We start from the raw sequence: 12,184 nt of genomic DNA, 5'->3' as shown, positions 1-12,184 counted from the left end.
GAAATTCCGAAAACTTAGTGGTGTTGAACGTTGAATGTTATTGATTATTTTTGTACTAATTACAGCTCTAAACCGGCTAACTATGAGATGGTAGTTATGCAGCTTACAAAAGAGTACTAGGCAGGTGACTAGACTGACGATTTACTACTGTGGAAAGCAGCCAAAACACGAATGTGCATTGGTCTGTGGTTGGTGCTCTTTTTATATCATCATCCGCCAGGAAGATATCAAATCACCCTATTACGATAACATTTCACAAGACATCAACAACCGTTTCGGTCCTTCTTCTTATAACGCGTATCAATTTATGGAAGCGTAACTTCACTTCAAAGTGTCTGTGAAAAAATGTGGTATATTGCATGACACATTAATCTACTTTAATTATCATTCCTGGAATGCGCGATTATTTGAGGTGATGCAATCCACCGCGCCGCTTCCTAGAAATGAACACGTACATCCTGTAGGGCAGCAGTCATCATCAAGCCATCTTAGGCGTCGCGTCATGGTGTGGACGACTGGAATGCGCAACTGCATCCGCTCGCACCGATCCCGGTGATGGTTGGAGGGGGAAGGGGCCGTGGCCTAGCCGCCGCCATCTTGTAACGTCACGGAGCTCTCGGTCAATCAGAGGCCTGAGCTATAGTTGTGCCCGTTCTACTATAATATATTTTTAAAATTATATTATTATTTAGAATAAAAACATTTATTTTTAATAAATTTTCTAGAAGTTTTATTTGACATATTTTTCAAAGGAGGAGAATAATTATAATACATTCTGACAGTTATCTTATACAGAACGTGCATTATTAGGGTAATAACGCACTGGAGCGACCGCGACCGGTCGCATAATGTGCGACCAATACGTCGCGTCGACTGGTCGCGCGACCAGCAATTTGAACAATTTAGTCTGGTCGCTACTCAGTTGCAATATGGACCTGGAGGAAATAGCTATTGTAGCGCATGTGTATACTCGTTACATTAAACGTAAAAAACGGAGGTTTTGGGTACATCCCCTTTTGCAATATAGGTCTACAAAAGGACAATTCGCAACATTTTTTGTGAGTTACGGCAATATGATGAAAAGTTTTTTAACTATACAAGAATGTCTGTTTCTAGTTTTGATTATTTACTAAGTAAAATTGCAGATAGTATTAGAGGAATAGACACAGCAATGCGGTCATGTATTGGAAATGAAGAAAAGCTACTTGTTACATTACGGTAAGTTTATTTGTGTTTATTACAGAAAAGTAATATTGCAATGTGCAAGATTGTAAAAATAAGTTTGGATATGAACAAAACGAACTTCAAAAAAAATACTCTTATTATAAGACGTTATTCACTTTGATCAAAACATTGAAAAACTGGAGAGCTATTACTGCTGTTGTATTCATTTCTTCCTGTTGATTGTGGAGGTGAAGTTTGTTGGCTGAAATGAAAGTTATTATCAATACTGTAATTAGTGCTGTATCCTTGAGAGTAATTAGTATTCAGTGTTGGGTAGTGCTGGGTAGGAACTGTATTCTGCTCAATGATATTTATAATTTGGCGTCGGACTGATAATTTTAAATGGTCTGGAACTTTTTTTATATTCGACACTAAAGACAAGAGGAATAACCTATCCTCATAACATCCAACTTCTGTATCATGTCTGCGCCTTTCATCAGCTGATTCTTTCAGTATTTTTACTAATTGTTGACCAACAATATCCTCTGGTTTTCTTTTTTTGGCTGTTACCCGTGTTGCATACGGCTCTGCCGTCGCTGTAGTTGCAGTAGGTGTTTCAGATTCTGGTCCCTGGTCCAATTGGGTATTTTCAAGATCGATGTCATCTTCATCTGGAGGATGTGACACATTGGAATGGGTATTGGTTGGTTGGTTGTTGGAATTCAAGAATGACAACATGTGATAGTATATGTATGGTGTTTTTCTGTTAGCAGCTGAACCACTCTTTCCACCACTCAACCTCCTTCTCTCCCTGTTGTAACAATCCTTCACACTCTTCCATTTTTTCTGTAGGCGCGTACTTGAAAAAAAAAAACCAGTGAAGTCGTATCTCTGCAAATACAGCTCTTATAAATTAGAGGTTTTGTTTTTCTTCAATTTGTATTATATTTTAGTAGGAAAGTAACAAGCTGTACTACATAATGTTACTTTCAAAATATTTGCAGTTTAATTATACTATAAATAGTACAGATCAGATTCTTATTTTCAGGTATCTGGCGACTGGAAATTCATTTGTGGACTTACACCACTCTTATCGTCTGGGAGTAACTACAATAAAAGAAATTGTTTCAAGAGTATTTTCTGCACTATGGAATATTCTACAGAAGGAATGTCTACCTGAACCAACAAAAGAAGACTGGTTAAGAACTGCAGCTGAATTTGAAAAGAGGGCAAACTTTCCTAATTGTCTAGGCGCTGTTGACGGAAAGCATAGTAGAATTGTAAAACCCCCAAACAGTGCATCACTCTACTATAACTACAAAAACTACTTCTCCATCATCCTTATGGCAGTGACCGATGCAAACTATCAATTTGTATATGTTGATATTGGATCATACGGAAAATGTGGAGACTCTACTATATTCCAACAATCAACTTTGTACCAAAGAATACTGGTACTATGGATATTCCCGAGGACAGACCAATATGACAAACACGTCCTACACCAATTCCATTTGTGTTTCTTGCTGATGATGCTTTCTCACAGTCTCAAAGATGTGTCCTTTCATTGGAAAACAGCTTAATATGAAGAAAAGATTGTTTAACTACAGACATTACAGAGGTAGAAGATACGTTGAATGTACCTTCGGAATCTTAGCCAATAAATGGCGTATTTTTCGTCGGGCTTTGAATGTTAATATTGAGTTAGCTATAGACATTATTAAGGCGTGTTGTGTTTTGCACAATTACGTACGAAGTAGAGATGGTTTCCAGTTTGCAGACACATTATATAGGTTTCCAAGTGATGACAACATAAGAGGAGGCACACACACACGTCAATACAATTCAAACGCAAGAAACATTCTAGCAGAATATTTCGCAAACGAAGGAGCAGTTTCATGGCAAAACCACTGCCTTTAATAATAGCAAGAATGAAATATAATTAACAAGAACTTGTTGATTTTGTTTTTCTCATTACATGACACACTGGTACTTTATTAAATTAGGTAACTTATTTGCTAAGTAAAATAAATAATGTAATTAACAGTTACTTACATAGTGTATTTTTTTCTTTAGTGGTTGCTTCTGCACTGCTAAACAACAGTGTAATCTCTTGCCATGCTTTCTTCCTCTCATTTTTGTTGCTGTATTCTTCTTTTGTCATGTCCCATAAACATTGCCTTTCCTTAACACACAGAATAAACTTTTCTGTATCGAAATCGACTTCACTCATTATTGCCTACCTAACCTCAAAATTAAAGACACTACTCAAAAAGAGAGAAGCTATCACAACAGGGACTGGTCGCGGACTAGTGCGTGTTCTCCCATGCCATCTCATGTTGGCTGTGGTCGCGTCACATCGTCTGGCCGCAGCGACCACGACCAAATATTCTGGTCGCCGCGGCCAACAGCTCTGGTCGCGCTCGCGGTCGTTCAATGCACGTTGGTACATGCCTGTCTATGTTAATTTGGTCGCTAGCGACCGGTCGCGGTCGTGGTCGTGGTCGCGGTTGCTCCAGTGCGTTATTACCCTTAGTTCAGATATGAGTGCCTGAATGTTCAAAAGTAACAATTTCGGCAAAACTCATTTAAAGCAAGAACTAGATGGATCACACTCTTAGTCTACATTTTTAAAGGCACCAGCACAGTAGTCTTTAGCAGTTTCTTCTTCATTTTCTTCCCTGGGCCTTTTCAGAATCCTTCTCCTTATTCTCTTCTTATTTTGTTCCCTTATTTCCTAGTCTGTCTTTAACATTCTGCGACGGACGATTGATTTTAGACCTGTCACGGTGTATTTTCCAGGCCCAAAACCCAATAACTGAAATACATTTATTTTTGATGCAGCACCTTCATTAAAACATGTAACTGCATCTGTTACTCCTAATTTAAGTGTTGTTAGTCCCATACATTCAGTTTTAGGCTTGTGTTGTTAGTCTTTTCCGTCTTGTGCCAAGGCGTTTTTTGACATGGCCCACACATTCTAGGTTCTCTATTTCTACCTCTTGTCCATATGGCCTACTCTCTAAAACAGCCGAAAATCCTTTAAAATCACCATCTCCCAGGTATTTGGCCTATCGAACGCCTATCTTAGCCTTGGACCTATTGCACACAGCCTCGCACCCTGTACTTCCATTCCATCGCTCGAGCCTTTATGATTTGCATACTTTTTATGTTCTACGAATTTATCAGTTTTGTCTTTGTACTGATTTCTGGCACAAGAAATGCAAAATTTATCCAAAAATATTTTGTTTAATTTTCTAGATTGGCAATGCATTGAGCAAAAAGGAATATCACATATACATTTGATATTACGAATATATAGAAATATAAACAATCATAAATTTGTCATGACTTGCTTTCAATCAGATAGACAAAATAATCAAGAAAATTATGTTTCCAAATTTGACGATTTGAATGTAAAGAATATTAGAGTAAAGTTGAATGGTTCATATTATCCTGATGAGTTTTAAAATTTACATATTTCAAATGGAATTTTTAGAATTATGTATCAAATGTATCACGATTGTAAGAAAGTTTATTGTAATAACACTGAAATGTATTATAAACCGAATGAATTTAAACAGAAAAGATCAATTTATGTGATTGATACAACGAAAAGTTCAACAAAATCTAGTTCAAAGAATGATGTAATTATTCATATTGATTTTAAAAGCACGAGTTCTACCAGCTAGTAAAAGAAATTATGTAAATTGTAAAATGATTTATTGTTTTAACAAATTTACATCTAACATAATATCATGTAATAATTTACCTGTGAATAATAAAAACCATTAGAAGTGCTTTATTTCATGGTAATCTGCAAAACATGGGACGACGGAAAGCGCAACATCACAGTCCTTACATATGTATCGAGATTCACGCCTTTTGGGCTCTCTCCGTGACGTGTTCTTGCAGACATGACAGGCCCTCATTGCATCTTTCCTCTTAGCAGTTGGTGGTACTAATGACGGGAAATGTCTTTGAGTAAGTCTCAACTGTGTTTCCCCAGGCGATGACCGTCCGCCTGTTTTCTTAGCTCGTGGCTCCATATACTTTTCTATACTAGAACGTGTTAGAGCTAAATGAAACTATTGAAGAGTTGGATTATTACTGGGTTTAGTACACGTGTAACTATCTTGTATAACGTTAACCACAAACTTTGTTTTTGTTTGAGTGCAAGTAAATAACAAGATTAACATTGGAACTTTGAAAGGATTGTTATTTCAGATCGGAATGTTGTTGACATTTTGCAACATTGAGTTTTTCAGAACGATAACTTTCATTTGCGTAGTGTAAAACTATTTGACATTCTTACTTCGGCAGTTATAAGCAGTTGAAGTGTTCTATAGTGTCTTAAGATCATCGTAGTTAAAATTTCGTCCTGACTAACTGGTTTGGGTGGCTATAATATGTAATTAATGTGCTAATCCTTGGTTACTATATTTAATATCGTAGTTAATTTTGTTTGTGTCCTAAAGTGTTAAATAACCTTTTGTACTCTGATAATTTAACTACTAACACTAACTTGCTTCGGCTGGTCTGACATTTCGTCGGGTCTGGCCGACAACGTGCTCGCAATGATCACGAATGATGAAATACAAAAAGCAGTGGAATCAATCTTGCCCCTAACTAATGACATGGAAATGGAAACCCAAACAAATGCTAAACGTAAATTTGAACAATTACATTCTGAAATAGAAATATCAAACAGTAGTGACCTAACTTCACAAAACACAGTATCCCTCCCACCTAATCTTAAAAAACCGAATCAACTAAAGCCCCCCACAGACTGACGAGCATGTTCGCGAGCATGCTGGCGTACATGCTCGCGAACATGCTCGGCGTTGCTCACACACGACCGGACATGCTCGCGAACATGCTCGCCGTCGCCGCTCAGTACTGTGTGATAGTCAAGTTTTGCAGTGCGGGTGCGAAATGGATGCAAACGCTGTGGTGGCCCTTTGTGGGGGTTTCGTTTGTTTGGAGGAGAAAAAACGCAAGGTACGTAAAATATGGTGCAAGAATTGGCTTAAAAATAGGAACCAGTTTAGCCACATGTCACTGTTGCAAGAATTAGCATCAAATGAACCAAATGATTATAAAAATTACCTGAGGATGACTGAAGATTGTTTCGAAGACATTCTTAGACGTATTTCTCCAGATATTGTGAAACAGAATAGTATTTTGAGGGAGCCGATCAGCTGTAAAGAGCGCCTTGCAGCGACACTTCAGTTTTTAGCAAGTGGCAGAACCTATGAAAACCTAAAGTTTAGCTGCGCCATTTCGCCTCAGTCGCTGGGAAAAATCATACCAGAAACCTGCACTGCAATTTATAATGCTCTACGTGAGGAATACCTGCACGTAAGTTTAACATTTGTTTTTAAATCTTATACCGTATACGAATTGAAATGCAGCTAATAATACAAGGCCTAATAACTATCGAAGTGATCAGTTGAGTAAAACGGTGAAACGGGTGCAAGTAAAATGACTTAAAACAAAGTTTAATAAGCAAATTTATTGAAACAACTTAAAAAAAAAGAAATAGTATTACTCAATATGAACTATAACATTAAAATTAACGTTCAATAAGTAATTGGTTGTGAACTTTAGTTGAATTTTAAGAACTGTCCTAAATTTTCTTCATCTACTTCAGTGGTAGTAGACCCCTTGGCGGCAGTAGATTCATTGACAAACATTGCATTGTTTGCGGCCTGTTGTTGTTGTGGTTGTGGTGGTAAGTATCGCTGGGGAAAAGGGTAGTTCTGTTGCCCGTAATTGTATTCCTGGAATTGATAAGTGGTAGGTTGTACATTAGCGAATCCACGTGAACAATTTGGTCCGTAATTGTCAGGGTTCTGTATGTTGTTTAAGTGAATGACTGAGTTTTCATTTAAATGTCCTAATTTACCATGAAAAAGTGCATCTGAAATAAGTTTTTGTGCAAATATCTTTTGGCGTCTATCCATGTCTTCCAGCTGGAAGGCGATACTGTTCCCAAATGCTTGATTTTCATTAACATGTTGATTCAAAGCGTTGGTTGCTACGTCCAAAAATGATTCTTTCTTTCGATCATACTCCGAGACATTTTTTCTTTTACGCTGGCGCCGTTGTACATTGCTCGCGGAGTCTGATGTTTGTGATCTGATGTTCTGAGCAGGTGTTTGTGAGAGCGAACTAGTAGGCGTAGCAGGGGTGGATGAACCTCCGTCTGGACTGGCCAGGATACTGGGCGAGTTCTCGGCCTCCTGTGAAAGAACAATGGAAATAGTACACTTATAACGACACATCTTCAAAACATAGTAGTATATATTTTTTTCTTTTTCAGTTGCCTGAGAATGAAAGCGACTGGATGAATATTGCTACAGATTTTAAAAAATACTGGCAAGTAGAAAACTGCGTGGGGGCTCTTGATGGAAAGCATATTGCCATCCTTCAACCTCCTGGAAGTGGTTCGTATTTCTTCAATTACAAAGGTTTCTTCAGCGTTGTATTATTGGCTGTGGTAAACGCAAACTATGAATTTATGTACGTAAATTGTGGAGTGAATGGACGGGTGTCTGACGGGGGAGTTCTCTTTGAAACCGATTTTGGGCAACAGTTGGAAAACGGCCAGTTGAATTTGCCATCACCAACGACCTTTCCAAACAACAGAGATGTATGTTTACCTTTTGTTTTTTTGGGAGATGAAGCTTTCCCCTTAAAAGAAAACCTAATGAAGCCATACACTAATAAGGGAATCACCCACGATGAAAGGATTTTCAACTATCGTATTTGCCGTGGAAGAAGAGTTGTTGAAAATGCCTTCGGCATTTTAGCAAATAGGTTCCAAGTATTGCAAACAACAATCAGGACGAGCTTGGAAACCACTGAAGTTATTATTTTAGCTTGCTGCGCACTCCACAATTATTTACGAAGGAAAAGCTCAACTTATTTGACGCCTAGTTCGGTAGACTGGGAAAACACGGAAACTGCAGTTCTCACTGAAGGCGAATGGAGGAAGAATGTTCGCCAACTTTTAGGCATGAAGCAACGCAATCGGTCCGGGAAAGAAACATCACTGGCTGAACCAATCCGAAAATACTACAGGGACTTCTACAACAACGAGGGACAAGTAGAGTTTCAAGAGCGCATGATAAATCGCCGCTAATGTTATACATTCTAAAATAAACAACAGATGGGCGTAATGTATATGTTGTAGCCAAGGGTAACCCAATGCATTACCTCTTTAATGGTCCACTGTAAATAATTGAAATGGAAAATAATGACGATGTGCTTTGCTTTTAATATGTGTTTAACTATAAATATATGCACATTTTACTACAGTTGGTTGTACTTTCTTGGTAAGTATATGTTTCAGTTTTTGTTTGTAAAATTATTTGAGTCAAATCTGACATTGTCAATAAAATAATAAAGTAGTTCAAATGTTACTTTATGAATTTAATTGCCCTACACTACAACTTAAACTAAACTAAACTACAACTTACGTTTTCGTCCGTCATCTCAGTGTTATCTTCTGAATCTTCGGGCGGGGCAACTATCTTTTGCAGCGAAGATAAACCTTTCCTCGCCGTTTCCACATCTGTTGTAAACATAAGTAACTCGAAATACCACAATGATGGTTCATACACTTCGTCAAGTCCCTTCCCTGTGCTTTTCGAGGCATTTAATTTTTTTAGTTCTCGTCGAAACGACGCACGCAAAGAGTCAATTTTCGCTTTGACGAACTTCTCATCAGCTTTAACAAATACTTCCTTACATTTATCTATTAACACATTCACTGCGGATGACAAAATTACTGGTGGCAGAAAATGCGGGATTTTTTTTTTTTTTTACTTACCCAAAATGGAGTCAGGATAGCCGAAAGGGTTGTCCAAGGTATCCCGGAAGCTTCGTTGGCCGGAACGGTTGACGTCATGTCCGTGCCGAGTTTGCTCGTCATCCGCACCGGGTGCCGGTCACCGTGTTGTATGTGCTCGCTGCGCACTAGGTTTCGGCACAAACACTCGCGAATTACACGTATATAGTACATGAATGACACGTAGATAGTACATCAATTACACGTATATATTACATACTAGTTTGAAAAATATACAACATCAAAAACAGTTAACACTCCCCCCTCTCAGAGTAAAAATTAGAAAAAAACTATATACATCCCCACCCACCGCCAAAGTCTAAAAACTACTTATTTGCCCTCGTGATACTTATCAAAGCAACCGAGTTCACACAGAGCTGGTTCGTCAGGGCACACTGCACAATAGTATACTGTTTCCTTACGCTTGCCTTCTTGGTAGCAAACGCGGCACCTCCGGGTAACTGACTTGCCGTTTCCTTTGCGCTTCATTGATTTGGAGAGACGATGCATGCTGTTGCGAGTCGGTGTGATGAGCAGTGGGGCTTCCTTTGGAGGGAGCAGGTCTTCAAGTACACGAACTCGGAAGTCATACAGGGACAGCCTATCTGAGTTGTACATGTTGTACAGATAAAAAGAATTTACAACAACAACCTGGAGAAAGTGCACAAAAATTTTCTTGTGCCATCGCAGGGTCTTGCGCTCACAGGGGTAATACGATACCATTTGGTCCAAGCGGTCAGTCCCCTTCATGTAAGAGTTGTAGTACATGATTGGTTTTGGCAGCGTTCGTTTTTGGTTTCTCCGGTTGGTGGTTTGGACCATCTCGTTGTCATATTGTGTGGAGATGTAGGTCACCGTCCGCTTATCCCTCCATTTTCCAATCATGACACTTTGGGCATAGTTTGCTATCGTTTCACCTTTGCCCAATGCCTTTGCCTTCACCGCTGGAGGTGTATGGAGTCTGTCGATGCGTAGGGTGCCGGTAGTGTAGGTTGAATGACGTAAAAGTTTGGATGATAAGACAAAACTATTATAAAAATTATCCATGAACAGGGAATGGCCTTTCCCCAGGAAGTCCCTCATCAGCTTCATGACGACTTTGACGGTATGACCTTTGCCACTACAAGAGTCATGACTCCCCGTGTAAACATGGAAGCGCAGCATGAGTCCCTCGGGTTCATTCAGGGAATAAATTTTGATCCCATATTTGTGGCGCTTGCCCTTTACGTACTGGCGGAAGACCAGTCTGCCACGCCACAGTACTATCTCTTCGTCGATTGTCAGTTCACGGTCGGGATAATAGATCTGTCGCATCTTATTGTTGAAATATTCAACAATATTTTGAATTTTAAAAGACCGGTTGTTAGCAGGTTCAGGGTGATCAGGGGTATCAACTCTTGAATAATGCAGACATCTCAAAATGCCAAGAAATCGATCTCGAGACATGTACTCCTTGAACATAGGAAAGTTCAACAACCGATGAGTTTTCCAATAATCGTTCAATCGATTCAATCTGACGTTGCCAGTCAACAGTAGAAGGCCTAAGAATGTTCTTAGTTCGGCCAACACTAAGTCCTTCCATTTGGTTATGCGAGACGCGGGAGTAGTGGTGGGGCCACAAAATAGTTCCAGGGCATACAAGTTGGTTTGTCTAATAATATTCTCTAAAAACACGGTGTCAAGAAGGAGATTGAACCAGTCAATTGGTTTATTGTCACCTGGAATGGGAACGAGCAAGCCAGGTTGACCAGTAAACGGCAGGTCACGTAAACCAGCCATGTCGCTGGCCGTGTCAGCCCACTGGGGGTGGGGGATGCCGCCTTCACCGTCGCTAGAACTGTTCGAACTCGACTCATTGTCTTCATCAGATGAAAAATTATCGTCAATAACATTATCGTCTTCCTCCATTATGAGTACATACACTTACACAGTCAACAGACACTATAATCCACTCACACAATATCGCAAAGCATACACAACAAACGAAAATGGCGAACCGGGGACGAATCACACCAACTGACTCACCGAAACTGGCACACCTCGCTATGAGTGTTACAGCCTTCCCAGGCAACTGCTCAGCTCACACTGGGGCAATATGAAAGCAGCTGCTGTATGACGAGTTCGCTCGTCCACCGCCAGGCGCGCCAGGTTCGCATGACGAGCATGCTCGTCACCCGCAGTGAATGTGTTAACACGTCAAAACTTTCCTTTCGTAAATGTTTGTTACAATAATTTGGACTTTTCACGTCCCACAAACACCGCTGTTCCCTATACAGTTCTATAAATTCAGTCCAAAATGGTTTGTTATCGCTGAACGACATATTGTCAACTAGACAAATAAAAAATCACCAATACTGCACTATAACCGCACAAGCTACACTTCGCCACCACTTCCTCAACAAGAACAATAGCCTACAGCACACTGACCTCTTTCTCCCGCCCTCCGACGCTCCGACTGACAAACATCAGTGTTGCCAACCGAAATAACAACAATTCCCACCAACAATTCCCACTGACCACATGACACCGAGACTTCCAGCTGAGGGTGACCGGCGAGCATGCTCGCGAACATGTTGGTCGTCACCACAGACGGCCGAGCATGTTGGGCTCGGCGCTCGGCTCGCCTGTTCCGACGAGCCGAGCGCCGAGCCCAACATGCTCGCCGGTTGGAATGCTCGTCGACCCCACACACGGGCGAGCATGTTCGCCGCCAACACCGTCACGAGCATGCTCGTCAGTCTGTGGGGGGCTTAAAGCCCCCCACACACCTTCGAACATTTCACCCAACCTGACCTGGCGTCGTACCCAACGCCCAACCTGTCAAGTTAGACGTTTACCCCCACACTGTCGAACGTGCGATCGAGCAGGTTGGGTGTCTTGTCAGTTGTATTATGGATTTCGAGACAAGTGTAGCTGTTTGTGCTGGCGCTTTTTGTCTGAAACGACAAAAGAAGAAAAAAGATCGACGCTTGTGGTCTAAAAAATGGTTTTTGGACCGGAGTAAGTTTAGCCATATGTCGCTTCTTGCTGAACTTGCCATTAGTGAGCCTCAAGACTTCAAAAATTATCTAAGGATGAGCGAGGAAAGCTTTGAATATCTATTCGGAAGACTGTGTGAGCACATAGAAAAAGAAGATAGCCTTTTGAGAACCTCAATTCCTGCAA

The 12,184-nt window shown here is 40.2% G+C and overlaps 2 protein-coding genes across 2 annotated transcripts; one reads left to right on the top strand and one right to left on the bottom strand.

Moving 5' to 3' along the window:
- Nucleotides 1-6,047: 6,047 nt before the first annotated feature.
- LOC124370727 (putative nuclease HARBI1) lies at nt 6,048-8,591 on the top strand. Its single transcript, XM_046829028.1, has 2 exons — nt 6,048-6,525; nt 7,490-8,591. Exons 1-2 carry the CDS (start codon nt 6,100-6,102, stop codon nt 8,309-8,311), a joined length of 1,248 nt encoding a protein of 415 aa, XP_046684984.1. The 5' UTR covers nt 6,048-6,099; the 3' UTR covers nt 8,312-8,591.
- A 758-nt stretch (nt 8,592-9,349) lies between these two features.
- Nucleotides 9,350-11,591, bottom strand: LOC124370737 (piggyBac transposable element-derived protein 4-like). Its single transcript, XM_046829038.1, has 2 exons — nt 11,447-11,591; nt 9,350-10,878 (listed from the first exon to the last, which is right to left on the bottom strand). The coding sequence occupies exons 1-2, from the start codon at nt 11,589-11,591 to the stop codon at nt 9,350-9,352; spliced, it is 1,674 nt and encodes a 557-aa protein (XP_046684994.1).
- Between the last annotated feature and the right edge of the window lie 593 nt (nt 11,592-12,184).

This window comes from Homalodisca vitripennis, unplaced genomic scaffold, assembly GCF_021130785.1.
Source record: "Homalodisca vitripennis isolate AUS2020 unplaced genomic scaffold, UT_GWSS_2.1 ScUCBcl_313;HRSCAF=2038, whole genome shotgun sequence".
NCBI classification, from domain to species: domain Eukaryota; kingdom Metazoa; phylum Arthropoda; class Insecta; order Hemiptera; family Cicadellidae; genus Homalodisca; species Homalodisca vitripennis.
The sequence above is the reverse complement of the archived record's forward strand: the minus strand, read 5'-3'. Positions and strand labels throughout refer to the sequence as shown.

Coding starts and splice junctions, on each gene's coding strand:
- LOC124370727 (XM_046829028.1), top strand. CDS start 6,100: ATGGATGCAAACGCTGTGGTGGCCCTTTGTGGGGGTTTCGTTTGTTTG. Junction 6,526..7,489: donor TACGTGAGGAATACCTGCAC/GTAAGTTTAACA, acceptor TTTCTTTTTCAG/TTGCCTGAGAATGAAAGCGA.
- LOC124370737 (XM_046829038.1), bottom strand. CDS start 11,591: ATGTTCGCGAGCATGCTCGCCGGTCACCCTCAGCTGGAAGTCTCGGTG. Junction 10,879..11,446: donor TCGGAGGGCGGGAGAAAGAG/GTCAGTGTGCTG, acceptor CATCTGATGAAG/ACAATGAGTCGAGTTCGAAC.